At 30.0% G+C, this 24,156-nt stretch overlaps 5 protein-coding genes across 5 annotated transcripts; 2 read left to right on the plus strand and 3 right to left on the minus strand.

Annotated features, from left to right (window-relative positions):
• The first annotated feature begins 703 nt into the window (after nucleotides 1-703).
• On the plus strand, nucleotides 704-2,728 carry LOC113374752 (GDP-Man:Man(3)GlcNAc(2)-PP-Dol alpha-1,2-mannosyltransferase-like). Its single transcript, XM_026614724.1, has 7 exons — nucleotides 704-1,079; nucleotides 1,147-1,379; nucleotides 1,457-1,674; nucleotides 1,743-2,024; nucleotides 2,091-2,289; nucleotides 2,350-2,545; nucleotides 2,608-2,728. The coding sequence occupies exons 1-7, from the start codon at nucleotides 847-849 to the stop codon at nucleotides 2,684-2,686; spliced, it is 1,440 nt and encodes a 479-aa protein (XP_026470509.1). The 5' UTR covers nucleotides 704-846; the 3' UTR covers nucleotides 2,687-2,728.
• Nucleotides 2,729-2,757: 29 nt separating this feature from the next.
• Nucleotides 2,758-3,455, minus strand: LOC113374753 (ubiquitin-fold modifier 1). The gene is made up of 4 exons (XM_026614725.1): nucleotides 3,347-3,455; nucleotides 3,131-3,187; nucleotides 2,911-3,041; nucleotides 2,758-2,846 (listed from the first exon to the last, which is right to left on the minus strand). Exons 1-4 carry the CDS (start codon nucleotides 3,349-3,351, stop codon nucleotides 2,773-2,775), a joined length of 267 nt encoding a protein of 88 aa, XP_026470510.1. The 5' UTR covers nucleotides 3,352-3,455; the 3' UTR covers nucleotides 2,758-2,772.
• A 1,637-nt stretch (nucleotides 3,456-5,092) lies between these two features.
• Nucleotides 5,093-8,961, plus strand: LOC113374751 (ER membrane protein complex subunit 1-like). The gene is made up of 11 exons (XM_026614723.1): nucleotides 5,093-5,227; nucleotides 5,294-5,474; nucleotides 5,560-5,667; nucleotides 5,740-5,909; nucleotides 5,980-6,138; nucleotides 6,231-6,497; nucleotides 6,585-6,783; nucleotides 7,099-7,251; nucleotides 7,361-7,528; nucleotides 7,604-7,837; nucleotides 8,622-8,961. The coding sequence occupies exons 1-11, from the start codon at nucleotides 5,165-5,167 to the stop codon at nucleotides 8,780-8,782; spliced, it is 1,863 nt and encodes a 620-aa protein (XP_026470508.1). The 5' UTR covers nucleotides 5,093-5,164; the 3' UTR covers nucleotides 8,783-8,961.
• Nucleotides 8,962-9,402: 441 nt separating this feature from the next.
• On the minus strand, nucleotides 9,403-12,384 carry LOC113376256 (peptidyl-prolyl cis-trans isomerase D, mitochondrial-like; the record flags this gene model as incomplete). Its single annotated transcript, XM_026616164.1, has 5 exons — nucleotides 12,145-12,384; nucleotides 11,272-11,516; nucleotides 11,000-11,188; nucleotides 10,800-10,925; nucleotides 9,403-9,612 (listed from the first exon to the last, which is right to left on the minus strand). Coding segments are annotated over exons 1-5 (837 nt in total), but the record flags the coding sequence as incomplete, so codon positions are not given.
• Nucleotides 12,385-13,197: 813 nt separating this feature from the next.
• On the minus strand, nucleotides 13,198-16,923 carry LOC113378061 (LIM and senescent cell antigen-like-containing domain protein 1). The gene is made up of 7 exons (XM_026618573.1): nucleotides 16,760-16,923; nucleotides 15,371-15,487; nucleotides 15,192-15,304; nucleotides 14,709-15,043; nucleotides 14,479-14,595; nucleotides 14,266-14,407; nucleotides 13,198-14,193 (listed from the first exon to the last, which is right to left on the minus strand). The coding sequence occupies exons 1-7, from the start codon at nucleotides 16,765-16,767 to the stop codon at nucleotides 14,003-14,005; spliced, it is 1,023 nt and encodes a 340-aa protein (XP_026474358.1). The 5' UTR covers nucleotides 16,768-16,923; the 3' UTR covers nucleotides 13,198-14,002.
• Between the last annotated feature and the right edge of the window lie 7,233 nt (nucleotides 16,924-24,156).

Genomic DNA, 24,156 nt, shown 5'->3' on the forward strand with positions numbered 1-24,156 from the left:
AGTGCTGCAAATTATTTTACATAACGTTTTGATATAGATATACTAAGATTGGTGTCATTATATTAATAAATTATTACTTAAGATTGAAGATTGCAATTTATAAAACCTATCTTTGAATGTATGATGTAATTTTTTCAACATGAATCCCTTCAAGACAACATAGTTTTTGTTAATATTCATGATAGAGAAATGTACTATATTTTGTACTATTTCAGTGAGTTAATATAGTATAAAAAAGAGAATTAATAGATATTTTTCAAACTTTTCTTAGTTTTGTGTATACCAGGGGTAACATTCCAGTATTAATGCCCGGTTTAAATTATTACTCAAAATTTTTATATTGTATTGTTCATAAAGACTGATGTTAATAAATAAAATACATATGTAAATTTTGATGTTTGGTTGTCTTCTTCACGAAAAGTGTAATAAAACTTCAAATTCAATAAAAAAATATTCGTAAAAATCATGTTTGTTATTTCTTCTGGACTTTCATAAAATTAAATTTTTGTAATTGGCGCGATTGTTCAATGTTTCATCTTGGTTTACTGTGATATCTCTAGATGTCAGCCATGTTTGTTTTGTCTAATTTGACAGTTGCAATGTACTGTACGTCATGTACACGTAAACCTTAAAATGCTATCAGATAAAATCTGTTTTAAAATTAAAATTGATGATTGATTTATCTACATGCATACATAGGCAATGTGGCTTTTAAAGATATTATTATAACTAACAAATGGCGGCTTAATACGTTTTTCCATAAACACTAATAATTTCAATCAACTAATTAGTGCCTGAAAATTTCATGGACTTGTTTTGAGTCAAATCTCATATTTTACAGTCAAAATGATCACAATAGAATGCTATTTGTGCTGTCTAGCAGTGATAGCTTTACTGCTAATAATTTCAGTAATTTCTATCATATCAATACTAGGAGCACTTAAACTGTATATATGGTTTAAGAAAATGAAAAGAAAGGATTCTGATAAGAAAATTATTGGAATATTTCATCCCTATTGCAGTGCAGGAGGAGGCGGCGAACGTGTTTTATGGTGTGCTGTTAAAACATTATTGTCCAAGTATGCTTTCATCACATTGAATTATTGCCTTATAATTATTTCTTGTAATGCTGTTGCAAAATTTCAGATTTGATCATATAAAAATACATATCTACACAGGAGATCAATGCAGTTCAACAGAAATATTACAAAAAGTTAAAATATGCTTTGATATCTCATTTGATGAATCTCATATTAATTTTATATATTTGAAGACTAGAGGCCTAGTAGAGCACAAAAATTATCCTTATTTCACATTGATATTGCAAAGTATAGGATCAATGTTTCTTGGCTTAGAAGCTCTTCTTAAATTACAACCAGGTTTAATTTGATATATTATCACAACATATATTGATTGTTTTTTTATCTAACTTCTAATGGCGCTTTATTTATTTCAGACATATTCCTTGATACCATGGGTTATGCGTTTACTCTGCCTGTTTTTAAATATATTGGAAGTTGTAAAACAGCTTCTTATGTACATTACCCCGTTATTTCCACAGATATGTTAAAAAGAGTTAAGAGTCGACTTGTAACTCAAAATAATCAAGAGATAGTGGCAAAAAATCCTATGTTGTCATTTATTAAGATTCTGTACTACAGATGGTTTGCTTGGGTATATTGCGTTCATTCTATCATCTTTATTCATTTGTTGTATTAAAAAAATATTATTTTTTTATTTAGCTTTATAAATGGATGGGCAGATGTTCTGATACCATAATGGTAAATTCAACTTGGACTGAAGATCATATAAACTCTATATGGAATGTGTCATTTAAAACGCACAGAGTTTATCCTCCATGTAATGTTAAGCATTTAAAAGAACTAAAGTTATCTCCAAGTGTTGATGAAATAGTTATTTTATCAATCGGACAATTTCGTCCTGAAAAAGATCATCCTCTACAGCTGCAGTGCTTGTATGAACTGCGTACCTTGTTACAAAATAATGAATCTTTGTGGGAAAAGGTTTGCAATGATTTAAAAAAAAAAAAAAAAACTGAAAAAGTTGTGATCAATCTTATAATTTTTTAGGTAAAATTGAAAATTATAGGTTCTTGTCGAAATGATGTTGACAAAGAGTATGTCCAAAATATGATTGACTTAAGCTGCCATTTGGCATTAGAAAATTCAGTAGAATTTTTAGTTAATGTTTCTCATGAGGAACTCTTGGAAAGTTATAAAACTGCTACTATAGGATTACATTGCATGTGGAATGAACATTTTGGAATCGGTGAGACATTTTTTACTATTCGTTGTGATGGCAGAATTTATAAGGAAAATTATTATATAGGAATTGTGGAAAGTATGGCTGCGGGTCTTATAATGATTGCAAATAAGTCAGGTGGGCCTTTAACAGATATAATTGAGACGTCTGTGGGAAGTCAAACCGGATTTTTAGCCAGCAGTGCAATTGAGTATGCTCAGTGTATAAGATATATTTTATCTTTAAGTGACGATGAAAAAGAGCTGATACGATCAGCAGCAAGGTATGTTTGATATTATTGCACAAGATATCAATAATTTATAAGAAACATGTTTTATTTCGCAGATCATCTGTAGATAGATTTTCTGAAGCAGAGTTTGAAAAAGGCTTTCTTCGAGCCATGCTTCCAATTCTAAGTGACTAATATTATATCCATATTTATTATTTAGAGTCAATAAACAAGATAGTATAAAAATATTTTATTCTTGAATATACAAATTTAATATTGAACTAATAATATAAACTGCCTACTCTATCTCTAGGAATTAATCGTAACTCTGCACCATGTTTTAAAAATACATTTCCTGTAAAGCAATTCCATATAATTTTTTTTCAATAGATAGTTTATATTTACATATGCAATCTTACCCGCAGTTTGCGAAGGATTTATACCAATCCCATCATCCGTAATTATAGCAGATGTTGTAGGTTCTACTTTGAATTCTTCTGCTGCAAATTTTAATACTGCTGTGAATGGAGTGGCATCAGGAACACTTAAACTAAAAATATTAAAACAAATTTTTGCTTAAATGATATTAAAATTTTCAAATATCGTTTTTATTTGTCCATAAGTTAAATTTTCACTTACACTTTGAATGGAAGTTTGGGATCTGAAGTAAGAGTGATTTTAAAAGTAACTTTCGCTCTGAAATGAAATACAAGAAAATTATTTTTGTTGCACCATTAGAAATGAAACATATTGATCACATTTGCTCAAAATGACACGCGGCACATATGTGAAATAAAATTGTTAGTTTATTATATAAAATTACAATAAAATAAAAATAGTTGAATTAGTACTTACGACATTTTTCACTAATAAAATTTTAAATATTAATTAAATTTTGAAATTAATAACTATTGTTGAAAGTGCACAAATTCAGATTCACTAAAAATCGCTACTGTCAAAAATCTGTCAAAACTAAATTAACCAACTGTCGAAAAAAATAGCTTCTTGAGTGACTAACTTCGCGGATGTTTATCGACCCATCTTTGTTCTGTGCTTTTTTATCTATGGTTCTGTCACTTGTTCATAATTTGTTTTTAAAGCCACTGCTCTAAATAAGTGTTCATATTTTCATATCTATGTTTTTTAGGTATTCACTGGTCATCATTGTTTCATCTGTCATTGATTGCCATCTGTAGGAATTGAAAATGTGTTGCTTGTAATAGGTTATGCTGTATAAAATGTGCAAATGTAGACGAAATATGGATATAAGTAATTTATTTATCAATTTTAAATCTATTTATTTATTATTTTTATTATGTGTGTTAATTCGCGTGTCGAATTGTTTATTTGAAGATCAAGTTGGAAAATTTGATTGGTTAGTACAAATTGACCATTTTTGTTTCTTCAAAATTTCATTAATTAAAAAAATCTGTTTTTAATATAGGAAGCAAAGTTTTACGGGTAAACTCAAATTTAGTGCTATAGAAAGTGTTACTAATTCACGTAAAGTTATTGTAGCTACAGAGGAAAATGTATTAGCTGCTTTACATTATAAGTCAGGTGAGAATCATAATACGGTTGTTAGTAATGTATTGAACGTCTTATCTAAAATTCAGTTCATATAATTTTTTTTCTTTCAATCCTTAATATAAGTATTATAGTACAAGCATTCTTGTTTATATTTTAGGTGGTATAAGCTGGAGAAATGTGTTTGAGGATGGTCCTAGGGGAAATATTTCATTTTTACATGTAGATAAGGAAATAGTAACAATTACTGGTGAAACACCATTTACTATAAGAGGTTGGGATGTAAGAACGGGTATGTAAATTACAATCAATTATAATTTGTATTTTAAATCTATGAAAACTGCATAAATAATATGATGTATTTATTATAATTTATTTATTATATTTTACAACTACAGTTTTGTCTGATGCAAGTGGAAATATAAATTTAAGACTAACTAATACGACCCACATAAATAATAATTATGCAATATTATTTTGCGGTGTCAAACAAAATTAAAATACTTTATAATTATTATTTGATCAGTTTTATAATTATTTGTTATTAGGTTCGGCAATATGGGAATGGTCTATGCAACTAGCAAACATAGACAAGAATGCATTTAAACAATTTTGGTTTGTTAAGAATAATGATCTCTATCATGTATTGTCAGTTATAAATTCACACATAGAACTAACACAGTATGACTTACGCTCTGGTAGTAATAAACAGAAGTCACAGAAGATCCCAGCAAATTGGGTTAATGATAGGTAAAAATGGTGTTGCAAAATGAAGAATTTATCCTGTAATTATAATACAGAAGTATGAAATATTTTATTCTAGATGTGTGCTGTCTGATAGTTATTTTGTGTGTGCAAATGGTGGTGTTATGATAGGAGTGGATCTTCTGAGTAGAGACGCACAAACATTTCAAATTGAAATTGGATCTCAAAATGAGGACAAAATTGAATCTACAAAGGTCTGATTATTTAAGTCAAATTTTTGAAAATTTTATTATTATAAAACTAAAATATAATTTTATAGTTAACTCAACTCTCATTTTGTTTCAGGGTAATTTACCAAATATTATTGTTAATAATAAACTATACAAGATCCGAAATAATGCTTTTGTACAAACACCAATTACATATCAAATCGGTGATTCTATGGTGTCATTAATCATTAATGGTGAAGAAATCATTTTGAAGTCATTCATTGATAAATCAAAGGTTATTCTAAGTACATACTTATTTTGTTAATAATTATTAGCCATTAACCTCATAATTAATTTTAAGATACTGCATTTAGTTGGAAACACTGAAAGTGAGCAAGTGACTATTGGTCAATCAATTCCATATCCACAAAACTTTTCAACTCCCAAAATTGCTGATGTTTTTTGTTTGCAAAAGGGCCAGAAATTTTTGTGTAGTACTTTATATCATACAGATGACAATGTTGTGTTTCTTAAAACACCTGGTAATATTTATTAAAGTATTAATGAAAGAACACAAGTTCATGTTCAATTATGATGTGATCATAAATATATATTGTTATTTTATAGAAAAAATTTCTTGGTATCGTGAAGAATCATTATCAGATGTGACAGCTGTTAGAATGATGGATCTTCCGTTAACTGAAGATAGCTTGCAGGATGCTGTTCAAAAAGCTAGTATGTAATCAATATTTTTATTATATTTTATAAATTTTCTGATAAACGTTTATAATGATTTTATTTTTACAGGCGATTCATTGGAAATGTTTAGAAAAAGACTGTTACTTCAGGTTGTCCATTTTAAACATTTTCTTATATCTTTATTTGGTGCAGATTCTTCAAAATTACAGAGAGAAAACTTAGTACGAGATTCCTTTGGTTTACATAAAATTATTATTATTGTTACAAGTGTGGGCAAGGTGTGTTTCAAATTATATTATAATACTACCAATTTTTTTTATTTAATGTATTGCGAATTATTTGTTTCAGGTATTTGGTATAGACAATATTGATGCTACAATTCATTGGTCACGATATATTCCAGCGTTAGCCAAAAAACGGGACGATTTTCATATAGAATTAATTGAACAAAGAACAACTAAATATTCTCCTCATGAAGCACAGTGTGCCATTATAGGAAATAATCAAGTATTCATAATAGACTGTAATCTATGCAGACAACTTGTTTGTTGTCTGCTAAGATTCCACTCAGGTTATGATTATTTTTACTTTGTTTTTAGATTAACAGAAATGGATTTATTTTTCAATTCAATCCTATTAATGGGCAAGATATTGGAAATGGATTCATAAATCTGCCTTATGTAATTAGGCAATATACATTACTTGCTGAAAATGAAGATTTTCTCAAACCATTGCTTATATTAGATGATAATAATTTGCCTCATGTACATCCTGAGAAGGATAAAAAATTAGCTGTTGGCACATACATGTATACAATTAGTAAACAATCTGGTGTTGCTAATGGATTTATTATGGAAATCCAGAAGGTATTTACTTAAATTATGATTTTTGTATGCTTTGCAAAGTTGTCAATATTCTGTTATGATAAAACTTTATGCTCTTTTACTTTTTAGGACCTTTTAGTTGCTTTGCCTGTATGGTCTCTACAACTAACAATGCCAGATCATATTGTGTCACATATTGCTTCAAAAAATTTGATTGAGCGTGTTAACTCTCAAGGAAGAGTTTTAGCAGATCGTTCAGTACTTTATAAGTATCTCAATCCTAATTTGGTGGCTGTTGTGACACAAGGACCAGATCCTATGCATAAAAGTAAATTTATCTAAATCTATAAAAATAACATAGTAGTTTAAATTTTGAAAGTCATAATTCATATTATAATTGCATTAAAGGGATATTCTGATCTAGAATTTAAAAAAAGGCAATTTTTTTGAGACACCCCACAAATCACTTTTGAGAATTAAAACTTTGACTTTTTTTAAAACATCAATTAATAACTAAATTGCATTAAATTCATGTCTCTAGACCAGAGTACCCCTTCAAATGTAATCAAGCTCTAATTATCTACAACCTTCAAAGTTTAAAAATCCAATAATGTTCTAATAATTTTGTTTTAATTTTTTACAGGTGTCATGAATGTTATACTATTAGATGTAGTTTCTGGTAAAATCATATCATCCACATCTCACATTCGTGCTAAGGAGCCTATTCATATAGTACATTCTGAAAATTGGCTAGTGTATTCGTATTTCAATGAGAAAAGTAGACGAACAGAAATTGGTTAGCATCCTAAAATTTTATTATATGGATATATTGATAATGGTTAACATTATCTATAATATTGATATTAACATTTCTATATTTTTTTAATTATTTATATTTTTATCAGGTACTATGGAAATGTATGAGGGAAAATCCCAACCCAATACAACGATATGGAGTTCTTATAAATCAGCACAGCCAATGGTCGAGAAACAGACTTACATATTTCCAGGGCAAGTTGAAGCACTGCGAGAAACAATCACTATAAGAGGAATCACTGCTAAACACGTATTAAGTAAATAATATTGAAATAAAAAAAATTTTGACTTTTTGTATTATTTAAATATAATAAATTCTGTAAATATTACAGTTGGTACCAGCTTCGGTAGCATTTTAGAAATGCCTTGGATATTTTTGGATCCTCGACGTCCTGTCACAATCACAGGTGAAGCTAGAGATGAAGGTGTTCTGCCATATATGCCTGAATTACCAATGCCAAGTGAAGGCATTGTTAATTACAACAAATCAATAGAAAAAATTAAAGACATTGTAGCTGTACCCAGCGGGTTAGAGTCTACCTGTTTAGTTTTGGTTCATGGTTTAGGTAAGATATTTTCTGTAGATGTTTATAATTCATGAGAAAATACAGTGGTACTCTGATGAGTTTAATTCGTTCCATAACCACGCTCGTATGTCAAATTGCTTGTATCTCGATGCAATTTTTTCCATATAAATACTTAGAAGTGCGATTAATTCGCTGTAGTACTAATAGTTTTTGATAAGTTTTTTGAATATAAAAAATCAATTTTATTGTAGTTTTTAAACTTCAAAATAATCCTCGATATGTTCGCGTCGGTAAATCGTTACTACAAAATTAATAGTAATATATAATTGAAATGATGAGAAATATTTCTAAAATTCATTGCCTGACAGTATTGGCGTACTTTATCCATTGCACGAATTGCAATCTTTGAATGAGCAGAGTAGTTAATACTAAAACAACAACAAATTATGCTCGGGCTCTTGCTGCTTCTATGTATCGTTTTCGTGCAACTCTACTTCTTGAAACAACCTGTTGCAGGCTGTAATATTAACACATTTTATTTACTAATAAATTTTTAATAATACTTATAATAATAAAACAGTCAAATATTTCTATGGTAGGAAAATCGTTGTTTCAACTTACGAATTTTTTCTAGAAAGCTAACCCGCTTTAAGTCTGTATGTCAAAGCAACGAATTGCTTTTTTGGCGATTTGTATCTCAAAACACTTAGATGTCGTTGGGGTACTACTGTAATTTTAATAATTTCTTTAGATAGAATATTTGTAGGGGCTTCAGCATTAGAAATCTTTCTCAATAAACTAAACAATATTTTTTATCTTATAGATATGTTTTATACAAGAGTTGCCCCATCACAAACATTTGATCTTCTTAAAGAAGATTTCGATTACTGGATGATAATGATAGTATTGAGTGTATTGACAGTCACTGTTTTCACGAGCAAACATTTGGCAAACCGTAGGGCCTTACGGCAAGCGTGGCATTGATTAATAAGTAATTAGTGGATTGTTAATAGTTATAATGTAATTTGTACTGATCACACTCACCAGTAAGTCATTGTGTTAGACTGATTTAAAATTCATTACTGATCAATAGAACCACAATTTTAAAATATCTGTCAAAAAGTTAAATTATTAATAATGGCTGTACATTTATTACAAATGTGCAGTTTTGGTATAAGTGTAAATAAAAAAACTTTGATATGTGCATAATTTATTGAAAAACTTCATTTTTAAAATACATTTTTCAACAAGCATAATATATTATTTATTGGAACATTTTCATAAAAATTTCTTTTTCATATTCACGATATTTTCTCTGTATAAGTAAAGCTTTTTCATATTCTTGCGAAATTGATTTATTATTAGGAAATAAAGTTAGAGCTCTTTTAAGGTCTTCTAACCCACTATCATAATTTTTTAACCCGATTTGTGCTTGTCCTCTTCTGTAAAATGCTTTACAATTATTTGGATCTCGCTTTAAGGCCTGTGGTGATTGTTATGATTGATAAGAAATCAACATATTTGCAACAAAATGATTTCTATAAAAATGTTATTACCTCATTACATAGATTATTTGCTTCTTTAAAGTCACCAAGTTTTATATACACAGCCGCACCATTCAGTAAACATAGAAGATAAACATGATTAAACTTCTCTTTGTCAAATTCGCATTTCAAATCAGTCGCAGCGAGCATGTATTCTATATACCGCCGAGCTTTTTTGTACTTGCGAGCAGAATGTATGAAATCATTTTGAGAATACAGCATATTACCAGCTAATTTAATGTTAGCAATCTTATTCTCCAAAACTTCTTTCTAAAACATCAATCAGAATTTCATACTTGTAAGTAAATATGTATAAAAGAAATATGGACAAAATGACACAGTAGCTTATTTAAAATTTTTACGCTAGTTATAAAACATGAGAAAAGCCATAATTACAATCCTCACAAATTTTGAGCAACGTTGTCACAGTCTTGTCGTAGTAACCAGTTCAAACGTATATCGCGCCTTTAAAAGATTATTTTGGGACTTATTCATTGTCATATGTCTATTAATTCTAGTAATATGTCTTATTAATCTAATATGTCTATTAATTTGTATTTATTTTAACGACCTTATGCAGGTACTAGTGAATTCAATCAATTTTATTGCAATTATCAGGTGTTTGATGGAATTTCAATTAATTGTTAACTTCCTGTAGGGTAAGTTATAATAATAGCAAAAAAATCGAAAATGGAAATTTTCGCATATGTTCACGTTTAAAAGGTTTCTGAACATTTTGGAATACCTTAAAAAAATTGATGTGTGTGTGTATGTGTGCGGATACAAATTTTCGTCGACGATTTCGGGAACACGATTCAACCGACTTCAACTTTTCAAGGAGACGTGCTGATTAGTTTTTGGCAAAGGCAGGTCTAGCCGTTTCGAAGATACGGGGCAAAAAGTGCCAAAAACGGTAACTCAGTTTTTAAGAGAACTGACTATGATATTGCGATTTTAATAATTCAAAAAACATTTTACTTGTATTGACAAGATGAAGAACTGATTAAATTTTTGGGAAGACAGGTCTAGCGGTTTCGGAGATCTAGTGAATAAAAATAAAAAAAAATCGGCGGTTAAAAATGATCATTAGACATATGCACATCAAATTATCAGATTTTTAATGGAGGTTTTAATAATGTGTCAATTTTCTTTACATACCGTAATTCCGTTAAACACGATTACAGACATGATGTCCCAAAAGAACGATTTATTCGTGAAGACAGTAAATGTTAGTATCCTAGTATATCCTTACCCTGTACGCCATTTTTTTTGTACCACACAGACAAAATGGTTTTTGTAACTAGTTGCATTTTTTCTTAATAAATATGTTACTATGGTTCCTACTTAATTAAAAGATTATGTTACTGTTAATCTATGAATCTAAGATGAGTAAAAACGATTGAGATTGTTTTCAAATATCATGAATATTAACATGTGTAAATATAAACAAGATATACCTTCGTTATTTCATCGTAATCCCAGTCATCTGGCCATGGTGGGAGACTATCATTAGTTATGTCATTATCTTCAAAGCCCCATCTTTCGCCTTGAGCTATTTCCCCACAATCATCAATTATACAAGTCTAATATAATATGAAAACAAAGTTGTACAATAATTTAAAAATACGAATATAAAAAATGAGGTGTCACTAAGTACTTTAATAGGTTTTCCATTTGCATCAGTCTCAAGTTTCTCAATTTCTTTAACAATACCTAGGCCTCGTAACACCCTACCAAAAACAACATTTGTGCCATCTAAATGAGAACTAACAACAGTCGTTATAATGAATTGAGAGTTATTGGAGTTAGGACCAGCATTTGCCATTGACAGTACACCCTCCACATGCTAGAAACAAGAGCACTATTTCAAAACATATTTTGTTTTTTTTATGAATCCACAATCATGTAGCATGTATTTTAATCACTTACGGATAATTCAAAATTCTCATCATCGAATGTCAGACCATATATACTTTCTCCATTTGTGCCATCATTATTTACAAAATCCCCAGTTTGAATCATAAATATATTAACTACTTTATGTATGATACAGCCTTTATAATGCAAAGGTTTTCCTAATGAACCGATGCCTTTTTCTCCTGTGCATAAGGCTCGAAAATTTTCAACAGTGATTGGTACGACATTTTTAAAAAGCTCAACAACTATGCGCCCAACTGAAATATTATTCATTAATTTAGTGATGCAGGGAATTATTCTTAATTTTTTTGATTAACAAAAATTGAGCAAGAGTGCTGATTGTAAAGGATATATTAATAAGATAAATAATTTTTAATGAAGAAAAGAAAGATAAATTTGAATCTAAGCAGTCAATTTAAGAATATAGAATAAAACATTCCCAAGATCAAAACAATTAGAACTCAAATAAATTAGAAGTAGATATTTCTTCCTTAAATGATTATTTTTAATATTATATATTTAATTTTATTTTAAAACAACTATATTTTCATTTTAATTTGATATAACTGTCAGTAAAAAAAATTGTGACACTTGTTCAATTGCTGCATTGTGAATTTTGAAAGAATTGTTTAAATAATTTACACCTATAAAGATTGATTTTATTTTTTTTATAAATATTACAATTAGATTGATATTAATAACACGTTAGTTAAGCAAAATCAGAAAACAGAATGCTGATGAAAACCTGAATCTATAAAAGTAGAAAATTGGATCACCTTGATATTTATGATATTGCGCAAGTTATAAAAAAAGGTTTAATATTTTGACAAATATGATAATGGGCTAAATACATAATATAATAACATTATATATGTAAATGTTTACCCCTTTCAGACTCAATTTTTATATCTAGAAAACAAATTGGATTTCCTTCCCGGGGATACAGTTTCATGTCAAATTTACGATATTTGTAACTTTGTATGAGACATGTGTAACAAAAAAAATATGCATTAATATAGTAGTTTTTATAAAATTGATTGAAAACATAAAATGCAGCGTAAATAGTAAATTAACTTGATTAATTAAATCACAACATATTTAAGATTAAGATATTGATGTACTGTCAAAAACATGCCAACTGTCAAATGGGCACTTATGCAGTTTGATCACTTACGCTAATAGATGGGTCTGAAATCACAAAAAATGAAAACATTTCAAACAGCGTAAATAAAGGCACATCCTCACCTAGTGAACGAACATGACGAACAAGAAAATACAAAGAAGAACAAACACGAACACGAACGAAGGCGAACGAAGGCGAATCATTCCAAACGAACTTGAACAAACGCCTCAAAGCAGTGAAGGCTTGATAGTCTTTGTTCGAGAATTTTCCGTAAAACGTCAGTATTATTATTCAAAGTGGAGGGAAAAAAAAATATTGAAAGTGATCTAATTTACAAAATTCATCAATAATAGCTATATCACATAAGAGTCACAACATAAACTAATGCAGAACTGCACATATTAACATAAAAAACATGTTTGTTTACATTCGTAGTAGAGTCTACACTGCACATACGAGTTCAAACATGAACGAACAATTTTCTTTGATGTACCGACAAATTGCGGAACATTGCTCGCTATGTTTGTTTGTGTTCGTTGTGGCGCCGCACCATGCTCGTTGCCGTTCGTTCTGGTACGTACATTCTTGCTTGATCAATTATTCAAACTTCAAATTTTACATTATATTATTTATTCATTTAAGTTCATTTGAGTTTGTTTATTTTATCATTTGACTGATCAATTGAATTTCGTGCCAAAATAAAAGATGAAATTGTTGTTAAAGTTCTTTATTTGCACTGTGAAGCTGTATTAAACAGTATTAACAGTATTAAACTTAAATGTTAAGGTAGTTGCATTGACTCAGTATCTGTGTAGTGTGTATCTGTGTATATTATTAACATGCTTTGGTAAGGTTAGTATATGTGTTATTGAATATGCTTGAATATATTTCTCAATATTAAAACAATATTCAAATATTTTATTCACTTAAAATTATTGATGGAAGATACATAATATCTATGAGGAATTTAAATAGAATAAATATATTTTGCATAACCTATTAACATCTCAAAACTTATTGAGAATCTAATTATAATTTTTTTTTTCAAATTCTCATTTTTTGAATTTTATATTCAATATGTGTTATATCAGGAATTAGGTTGGATAAAGGCACATATATATTCTAACTTCCCGCAAAGGCTTTTTGTTTTGTTTGCATCATTTGTACAATTTGAGATACAAAAATGAATATGGAATCGAACCATTGAATAAATACATAGAAAAAAGTAATAAAATCATAACAATCCACTTTTGTTGTGAAATAAATTAAGACAATGGAAATCTTGACAAACTAGGGATTAATATACAAGATCCCAGATTAAATTTGCTTATTATTTTATTTACGTAAAATAACTTATCTTAAAATATGTGCTTGGCAGTATTTGAAATATTAATTACAATTATAAAATATCAATTAAAAAACATTCAGGCACATGAATATAGGTTCTAATAAAATATATAATAAATTTTAACACATTATTTTAATTTTAAAATGTGATAAAGCTTTGATTATAGTTCTTTTGGTACACTAATGTACAAACCCTAGAATTGATCAAAAAAATGAGTGATTCATTAAACCACTAAATTTTTGGTTATTATCCTTAAGATATTGTTAGTAATCTCACTTTTTAGGGGTATTTTCATGTGCTCTGCGTAATCGTCTTCTGAACTCTTGAGGAAATTTGTCATAGCATCGTTTGCAAACTGGCTTCTCATCACATTCATAAAATTTACTTTTTTGATTCATCTTTGTATCACACACTGAGCAGGCGAAATGATGAACGCACCATGCTTTATTTAATGCAGTAAATACTATTGATAAAAATAAAATTGATTAATTACCTATTTCAGTTAATTATATATCTAAAAGAACAACCAGCTTACCATCACCAGCAATGACTTGATTACAGACGAAACATAGATTTCCAAAAAGTTGGTGATAGTGTGTTTCACAATATGCAAGTCCCTTTTTCTCATAATGCCTGTGACCCAAGAATGGCTTTTCACATTTTGCACATACGAAATGCTATGAATAAGAATTTTAATTAATGTTTTTGAATTATTATATAAAATTCTTTGTACTTTCTATGTTGTTACCTCAACATGCCAATGTTTTCCTAAAGCAGTTACCACCCTTTCTTCAATTGGTCGTCTACAGGCACCGCAAATTGGTATTCCCATTTTGTCATGACAACGTAGACAATACAGCTCATTCTATAATTTGAATGAGAAATAAGTTTAAGTTTAACCAACCTACTATACAAATTTTATTTTCATAATTTAGAAAAATAATGAAATAGTATAATGCTTATTTAATTTCTACTTACCATATCATTAGCAGCAAAACCAGGTCGGCTCCTGACTTCTCTTGCACTACTATCGAGTTCAATACCACAAGCAGTGCAGTTAAAATGATATCCATGGTATACCTCACCTCTGAATCTCAACGGAGCATCATCAATCAATCCATGGCATTTATGGCACACATGTTTTCCTAAACATCTTGCTTTATCTTTAGCATTGCATTCATGACATAAAGCACGTCCTTGGTTTCTTATGAATCCAGTATCTGCCAGTTCCTTTTGACAATGTTGGCATCGGAAGCAATGAGGATGCCAGTTTGCTGCCATAGCTTTAATAACTCGCCCAATCACAAATTCACCTAGGAAACGAAAAAAATAGCTTCAAGTTAAACAAGTATCTATAGATAAAATCTAGTTCATTTTTATTTCATTATGTTGATTTTGAATCAATCTCATAAATGTTATGCACATCCTCATGTCAATTTATTATAATATTTTTATACATACCACATTTATTGCAACAAGGGGCAAAAAGAACCTGAAAATCGTGTTCACAGTATTTGCGTCCTTCAAATTCATAAAAGACACCATCTGCAAATACTCGGAAGCATTGGGCACATCTGAAATTCAAGGAATTGTAAAATTTAGGAACAATATTTAAGAGTGATAATATATCACAGACTTACACAAAACATTTTCCGTGCCATAATTCCCCATTGGAATTGACAATCTTTTCATTTGGTTCAAAACCATCACCACAGCGAGAACAAAACATGTTGCCCAAGAGTGCTGCTCCTTCCAATCTGAATAAACCAAACCAGTAATATATATATATATATATATATATATATATATATATATATATATATACATAGAATTTTGTGATATGAGTGGAACAAATATTAAATGTTAAATATGAACAATACAACACTCAAATTTTTAACACACACTTTATTTGGTAATTACAGACGTTTCGAGACCATGGTATGCCTCTTCTTCAGTGTAATTTCAAAACAGTTACTTATATACTACACATTCTTTAATATTTTATTTAAATTACATTTAATTTTAAACTTACAAAAAATTTTTAAACAAATTTAAAATTACAAAGATATTTTAAACAAATCTTAAGTATCGAGATGAAGAGACAGGATGAGTATTATTATAATAATAATAATAATAATACATCATCTCGATACTTAAGATTTGTTTAAAATATTTTTGTATGTTCCACATGTTTTAGTACTGTGTCGAGCTCTGCAAGTGATAGTTGGTGTTTTTTATATTTACAAAAATTAAATGTAATTTAAATAAAATATTAAAGAATGTGTAGTATATAAGTAACTGTTTTGAAATTACACTAAAGATGAGGAATACCATGGTTTCGAAACGTCTGTAATTACCAAATAAAGTGTATGTTAAAAATCTAAGTGTTGTATTGTTCATATTTAACATTTAATATATATATATATATATATATATATATATATTATAATGTATATTGGATTTAGCTTTTTGCTGCACAAATTTCAATTTTCAATGAAATACTTCACCTTCTTTAAGCACAAGTTTAACATTTTTTTGAATATAAGCGAAATATTCTTCAAATCTCATTCTATAACATATAAAGATATCAATAATAGCAATGAGGATAGATTTGCTTAATTCAGAAGTATCAATTTTATTTATTGAACATAAATATAATTTTAACAACTTTCAATGACAAATTACTAGCATATAAATCAAGGACGTGCATCTTATCGTCATATTGTAAGAAGAGTTTAAAAAAAACTCTATATAACAAACTGATTTAAAACAAATAGTTTTATATTAAAAAGTTTACCAAAATAATCATATAATTAGTAAAGTTTTATAGTTGTTTCTGCGCCACATCTTACTAAAAGGTCACATGCAAAAAATGATAAAAACAGATAGAGTAGGAAGTTGTGAGAACTTTAAAGTTCAAAAATTTAATTTACATATAATTTTTAATCTGATTTTATCTGGAGACTTCGATAATATAAATGTCTTATAAAAATATTTATTTTAGATATAACAGACTCGTTCAATCTTACCCAGGCATTTTGTTTAAATATTTAAACTTATACGCGAGTTATAGAAACTGTCAAATGGTTTTTATAATAAAGCAATAGCTCACAATATTAAAAAAAATCACAACATTAACAATGTCTCATAACCCGCCCGAACTAAATGAAAACACCTTATGACATCATACCTATACTGGCCAATGAATGAATGTTGTCTTCTGTTTGCCCATATTGGGAAAACGGAATAATGGGAGTAAATATTTTTTATTTACATTTTTAACCAATGCAATATTCTGAAAACGCTTTTTTATTTCTAAATTAAATATAATAGAGAGTTCAGAGTAAATAAATCTCTATTTAATGTTGTGTCATTTAGGTTCCAAACCGAGAGCTTTCAAGTCTTATCGTTAGATAGAGATGGGTATTTCGTGTATCGTCATGAAATATAGAGTTGGTGTGGGTGCTTTGGAGCTTTCGTCTTGTAAAGTAGATCGTCAACGAACTAGTGCCTTAAGGCAAATTGCTGGAACTTCCCGTACCAAAAATTATTTTTTTCAAAAGATTAACATTTTTGAAAAAAAAATACTCTGAAAAAAATAGATTTTTGAGAAACTATAAATTTTTGACAAAAATTTACTTTTTTTTGAAAAAAAAGATATTTTGAAGAAAAATTTATTTTGAAATATTTTAGAAATTCTGAACTTTTTTTCAAAGCAATCGTGCTGCTTTAACTGCATAGAGACGAAGAATCGAAGCGGGTAAGCGCCGCGTCGCCGTCCAACGGACAAAATTTATACTTATTGTTAAAATATCTATAAAATATCCGATAATTTGATATGCATATGTCTAATGATCATTTTTGACCGCCAAATGGCTTTTTTTTTACTTTTTTTTACTAGATCTCCGAAACCGCTAGACCTGCCTTCATGAAAATTTGATCAGTTCTTCATCTTGTTAATACAAGTAAAATGTTTCTTCAATTATTCAAATCGGACGCTCCGTTCTCTTAAAAACTGAGTTACCGTTTTTGGCACTTTTTGCCCCATATCTTCAGAACGGCTAGACCTGCCTTCGCCAAAAACTAATCAGCACGTCTCCTTATCAATACGAATCGAATGTTATTTTAAATATTCAAATCGCTTCATCCGTGTTCCCGAAATCGTCGACGAAAATTTGTATCCGCACACACACACATACACGCACATACACACACTCACACTTACACACACACATACATCCATTTTTTCTAAAGTATGCCAAAATGTTCAGAAACCTTTGAAACGTAAAGATATATAAAAATTTTCATTTACAATTTTTTTGCGATTAATATAACTTGCCCTACCGGAAGTTAAAAAGTGCTAAAAGAGGCTTTCATAAGTCATACCACTTAACTCAAGGGGGTATTCTAGTATAGAAATCCCAATTTTGTTTTTGTTTTTAACTTCCCGAAGGAGAAGTTTGTTTTCATAAAAAAATTGATTCGCTAATTTTATGTTTTCTCAACGTTTCAAGCCATTCTGAATCGAATGAGACCAAATTTGAAAAAAGTATGTGTGTTTATGTGAACAGATTTTTTACCGTAAATCGACGTTTTCTCAAAAACGGCTGGACCGATTTTAAAAGTTTAAAAGCCATTTGATAATGTGAAAACGATATATTTCACATCACTCAATAAATCCGTAGGATAACTAAGAAAAACCAATTTATTTGGCAAATTTCTTATTTTTATGCAATATAGTTTCTTCGAAGACGATATAACGATTATAGCGAACTTCAAACTTTTCGAAACCATTTTTTTAGTACGACTTATACTTTTCCACAAAATTCAGCATTTATTTGGTAAAATCATCTCATCATTTGGTAAAAGTTTCTTCACAGCAAGCATTTTTTTGAGGTCGCTGGGGAACAGATCTAGAGAATATGGTAAAAGGGGAAGCAATTCGGAGCCCAATTCATATTTTTCTTCCTTTTATTTTTTGTGACCAAAATTTAAAGTTGGTCATTCAATAGTTTTTCAGATATGCGAGGTTGATGGGTGGCTGGCTCCGCTCTCAATACTGGTATTGAAACAAATTGTACGTTTTCAAAAATGCATAATTTTATTTTGATGAAACTTGGCATACATTGTTACTACACTTTACTAAATATTTGACAAAAATTTAAATTTGGAACATTCAATAGTTTTTTTAGATATGGTGGCTGTCTCCGAGCTCAATACTGGTATTGCAACAGATTGTACGTTTTCAAAAATGCATAATTCGATTTTGATGAAACTTGACATACATTGCTACTACACTTTACTAAATATTTGACAAAAATTTAAAGTTGAAACATTCAATAGTTTTTCAAATATGCGAGGTTGATGGGTGGTTGGCTCCGCGCTCAATACTAACATTTAAACATATGCTATGTTCTTAAAAATGCGAATTGCGATTTTGATGAAACTTGACACACATTGTTACTATACTTTACCAAGATTGTGACCAAAATTTTAGGTTGGAACATTCAATAGTTTCTAATATGCGAGGTTGATTTGTGGCTGGCTCTGCGCTCAATACTAACATTTAAAATTTAAATCATTTCTAAATATGCCGTAAATCCCCACTTTTATTTCGTGGACCCCCAAGTTTTGTTTTTCCCTGCCGTGGACCCCTTGAAAGTTGCCATGGACCCCTGGGGGTTCAAGTGGACCATTTTAGAAATCACATCTAAGATGTGTAGATTCTACACGATTCATCTCTAGTTCTACTGCGCTGATTCATTTGAGATTTTCAGAGAATCCTCTTTATAGACTTCTCTCTAATGATATATACTAGCCCCATTCCCGTTGAAAGATGTTGGTGAATCCCCGGAATAATATAAATATAAAAGTGCTTAATCGAAACAGCGTTAAATAAAGTATAGCATTAAGCGGTATATTACTGTACTTAAGTTATCTCAACGAAACTGTATTTTTAACCATTTGACCATATTTAATGCTGCTGAATATTTTTAAATCAGATTGTTGAAAAAACGTATTTACTTCGATGTGAAAACCACAATTAAATTCTTGAATTATGTACAAATCGCAATTATCTGCACTCATGTAAGAACTCATCTCATAACGATCAAGATTGATAAGTTCTCATCTGCAGCAGCGAATGCTGTTATTGCAACACCTATGATGATCTGGTTTATTTTCCGTTTCCCATACATTTTATATTATATTCAGAATGTACAAATGTTGCAATACCCCTCACTACATACACATCATAACTTCACATGCGAAAATTATTTATATTCTATTATAAATGGAAGTCATTGAAAATACAAAAATACGAATTTTATAGCTTACCACGCAAGTACCTGCTATAACTACTACACTATATACTAATAAATATATAAACCAGATTTCTAATATAAATATCTGTGGTATTTCTACTCAACATTGTATTGCATTGAAGACGCCTACAACCTTAAAATCATGTCCAAACTAGATTTTAGTTGAACGCAAACAGATATTGATTAGTTTTCAGTGAAAGCTAAAACTTTAGCTTTGAAATAAATAGTTGAAAATTTTATCGAAAAAGCTAAATCTTCATTCTTATCGCTTAAAACGATCATTTAGTGAATTCACGTAATTGGGGGTATCTCTCCCTCTTTTCTTGGTGATACTTAAAACCAGTCCCATCTTGTCCAGCGAACATTATGTGTATTTTTAGTACCTAAAACTAGTGGTGCATGGCATCGTGCCTTGAGGCAAATTGCTGAAATTTTTCTTACAAAAATTATTTTTTTTAACAAAGGTTTTTTTTTCAAACTTTAAAAAAATTAGATTTTTGAGAAATTTTAAATTTTTGAAAAAAATTGACTTTTTTGAAAAAAAAAAGTTTTTTCATTATGATAGAGCTTGTGGTCTAGTAGGCAAATATCCTAAAATATTTTCAACATAAAAAAGTGTTTTTATTATAAAAATTCATCAGAGTTTGAAGTAATGGGCAGTGCCATATCTCGAAGTTTTATCTACAATTTTGAAAGTTCATTATATCGAATTCTTATACATATCAGGAAAGTTTTGCAACTTGCTTTAAGGCTAATTCCAAATTACACCTATTTTTCTAAACCCTATTAACGAAAGATAACTAGGCTAGCCTCTGAAAATAAACTTTATACCAATTTATCTTTTAATACATCAAAAACAATATTTTGTACTAACAATCCAGATATGTAATTTCTTGAAAAGCTTATTGTGCGCAAATAATATTTATTGGGCGTTATAAAATTGATAACGGGGCTTCAGAAAAAGATAGTATATATAAGCATATACCTCGAGGTGGATTTCATATCTTGTATTTTGTATTTCATCTCATAGAGCGGAATTATCGTTAAGGCATGTGAATGAAAGTAAGAGCTTCCTAAGACGTAATGGTAAAGCACTTTCCCAGGCGCATGATTTAATTTAAAGGTGAACTGGTCATATGTGGAAGTAGTTCAAGAAGACAACTATCGGATATCTAAGACTGAGAGCATCATGTAGGATGGTTTATTTATTACTAAACCAGATGCCAGGATGCGATGCACATATGAGTGATGCAATATGCTTGCTATACCAATTTCTAAAAAGATGTATGTATAAAATAAGAACGTTATGTTCCTGATTACAGCCAGGAGCGTATTCATTTATTGACATGTTTATTTCTAACGATACGCTTCTAAAACTAGTATCCATTAATCACATGAGGTTTAAAAGGAGGGGTTGACAAAACAAATCAAGAAATATCTCGTGAGAGTTCTATTAAGATATACACATGTATTTTTTGAAATAACGACCGGAATTAAAAAAAAACTCCAAAAAAGAACCGAAAATTTTACGATTTTTAACTTCCCGTAGGGTTATTGTAATCGCAAAAAAATCGAAAATATTTTTTTCTATATATCTATACGTTTGAGCGATTTCTGAACATTTTGGCATACCTTAAAAAAATGGAAGTATCAGTGTGTGTGTGCGGATACAAATTTTTGTCGACGATTTCGGGAACGCAGTTCAACCGATTTCAATTATTCAAAATTCGACTTCTATTGATAAGGAGACATGCTGATTAGTTTTTGGCAAAGGCAAGTCTAGCCGTTTCGAAGATACAGGGCAAAAAGTGCCAAAAACAGTAACTCAATTTTTAAAAGAACGGAGCGTCCGATTTTAATAATTCAAAAAACATTTTACTTGCATTGACAAGATGAAAAACAGATTAAATTTCTGGGAAAGCAGGTCAGGCTGTTTCGGAGATCTAAAAAAGTTTGGCGGTCAAAAATGATCATTAGATATAGGCACAACAAATTATCAGATTTTTTATGATGATTTTAATAGTACCTATAAATTTTGTTTACATTTCTATGAGTTCCGTAACATCGTTTGTCCGTTAGACGGCGACGCGGCGCTTACGCGTTTCGATGCCGATTGCTTTGAAAAAAAAAAGTAAAAGTGAAAATTCAATTTGGCCTATACTTTTCAAAAACTCGTGACAATCCGGGACTAAAAATCTAAATCCTGGACAAACTAGTGAGGCGCATGGCATCGTGCCTTAAGGCAAATTGCTGGAACTTTCCGTACCAAAACTTTTTTTATTTAAAAATTAACATTTCTAAAATTTACTATGAAAAATTAAATTTTTGAGAAACTATAAATTTTTGACAAAAATTTACTTTTTTTTTAAAAAAAAGACTTTTTGAAGAAAAGTGTTTCGTTATTATAATTCTGAACTTTTTTTCAAAGCAATCGTACTGCTTTAACTGCATAGAGACGAAATATCGAAGCGCATAAGCGCCGCGCCGCCGTCTAACGGATAAGCAAAATTTATACTTATTGTTAAAATTTCTATAAAACATCTGATAATTTCTTGTGCATATGTTTAATGATCATTTTTGACCGCCAGATGGCAGTTTTTTTCACTTTTTTTTACCAGATCTCCGAAACCGCTAGACCTACCTTCTGGAAAATAATTAACTCTTCATCTTGTTAATACAAGTGAAATGTTTTTTGAATTATTCAAATCGGACGCTCCGTTTTCTTAAAAACTGAGTTACCGTTTTTGGCACTTTTTGCCCCATATCTTCGGAACGGCTAGATCCGCCTTCGCCAAAAACTAATCAGCACGTCTCCTTATCAATACGAATCGAATGTTTTTTGAATTATTCAAATCGCTTCATTCGTGTTGCCGAAATCGTCGACGAAAATTTGTATCCGAACACACATACATACACGCACATACACACACACACACACATACATCCATTTTTTCTAAGGTATGCCAAAATGTTCAGAAACCTTTGAAACGTAAAGATATATAAAAAAATTTATTTTCGATTTTTTTGCGATCACTATAACTTGCTCTACGGGAAGTTAATAATGCTTTTAGAAAATCCCGGAACACAAGGTGAAAATCCGGGACTTCGTTATGGTCACCTTAATAATATGCTACTTTAAGTCTGTCTTTATACTTCGAAACATATTGTTATTTTTCCTTATAATATGCTTCCTCACTTAACTTGCTTAAGACGTATATTTCTGGGAAATTATCTTAACGGATATTGCCGTATGGGGCCGTTCAAGTACTACGTAAGCACTATAGGGGGCGGGGGGTTGTTGATTTGCTTATTTTGGGTTGACATGGGGGGCAGGGGAGTCTGGATGATGATTACGTCATAGGTAGTACTTTTATTTTTTTACATTAATTGCAAAATGTTTACATAAGCATGGAGGTAGGGGGTAAGAGCTTTGCTTACTTTTGCTGACAAGGGGGGTGGGGGGGGCTAAGTAATTGTAATAAATCTGCTTACGTAATACTTGAACGATCCCTATGCCCCTTTATAGATTCTGTCGACATGGGGGGCAGGGGAGTCTGGATGATGATTACGTCATAGGTAGTATTTTTATTTTAATTGCAAAATGTTTACGTAAGCATGGGGGTAGGGGGTAAGAGCTTTGCTTACTTTGGCTAACAAGGGAGATGGGGGGGGGGTAAATAATTGTAATAAATCTGCTTACGTAATACTTGAACGATCCCTATGCCCCTTTATAGATTCTATTTTTTTCGCATCTAAAGACGGCTCATCTTCAACTTTGTACTTTTTTCTTTCGCGCATCGTTTGCCTCATGGTTTGCTCTCTTTATCTATCTACTTAGCTTGGAATAAATCGTGTATACATATTTCATATCACGAAGGTACGTGTTTAATGGAGCATTGTATTGTATGAACTATAGAGCTAGCGTATAAAATAATTGACACTTGCAAAATTCGCTCCGCAGACATATTGCACAGCTAATGACCAGATTAGCGCTAAAACCGCAACAATGAATGACGCCGCACAGGGCTCGAATATAATGCATTTTCGAAACATTACGACAAAACAGATGTTTTGAGTTACGACTTGGAATGTCGTCGTTTACG

This window comes from Ctenocephalides felis, unplaced genomic scaffold, assembly GCF_003426905.1.
Source record: "Ctenocephalides felis isolate EL2017-DRISC unplaced genomic scaffold, ASM342690v1 CF-g0.4_SCAFFOLD_01886, whole genome shotgun sequence".
Lineage (NCBI taxonomy): Eukaryota > Metazoa > Arthropoda > Insecta > Siphonaptera > Pulicidae > Ctenocephalides > Ctenocephalides felis.

Bases quoted from the DNA above. Each gene is read 5' to 3' on its own strand.
- LOC113374751 (XM_026614723.1), top strand. From the start codon at position 5,165: ATGGTGTCATTAATCATTAATGGTGAAGAAATCATTTTGAAGTCATTC. The intron at 6,784-7,098 runs GTAAATTTATCT...AATTTTTTACAG, and splicing joins ACCAGATCCTATGCATAAAA to GTGTCATGAATGTTATACTA. The intron at 7,529-7,603 runs GTAAATAATATT...TAAATATTACAG, and splicing joins CACTGCTAAACACGTATTAA to TTGGTACCAGCTTCGGTAGC.
- LOC113374753 (XM_026614725.1), bottom strand. The intron at 3,042-3,130 runs GTAAGTGAAAAT...TAATATTTTTAG, and splicing joins CCCAAACTTCCATTCAAAGT to TTTAAGTGTTCCTGATGCCA. The intron at 2,847-2,910 runs GTAAGATTGCAT...ATTGCTTTACAG, and splicing joins AAATCCTTCGCAAACTGCGG to GAAATGTATTTTTAAAACAT.
- LOC113374752 (XM_026614724.1), top strand. From the start codon at position 847: ATGATCACAATAGAATGCTATTTGTGCTGTCTAGCAGTGATAGCTTTA. The intron at 1,675-1,742 runs GTATATTGCGTT...TTTTTTATTTAG, and splicing joins ACTACAGATGGTTTGCTTGG to CTTTATAAATGGATGGGCAG. The intron at 2,546-2,607 runs GTATGTTTGATA...TTTATTTCGCAG, and splicing joins CTGATACGATCAGCAGCAAG to ATCATCTGTAGATAGATTTT.
- LOC113378061 (XM_026618573.1), bottom strand. The intron at 15,305-15,370 runs GTAAGTCTGTGA...CTTGAATTTCAG, and splicing joins TGGCACGGAAAATGTTTTGT to ATGTGCCCAATGCTTCCGAG. The intron at 14,194-14,265 runs GTAAGCTGGTTG...TTTTATCAATAG, and splicing joins TCAAGTCATTGCTGGTGATG to TATTTACTGCATTAAATAAA.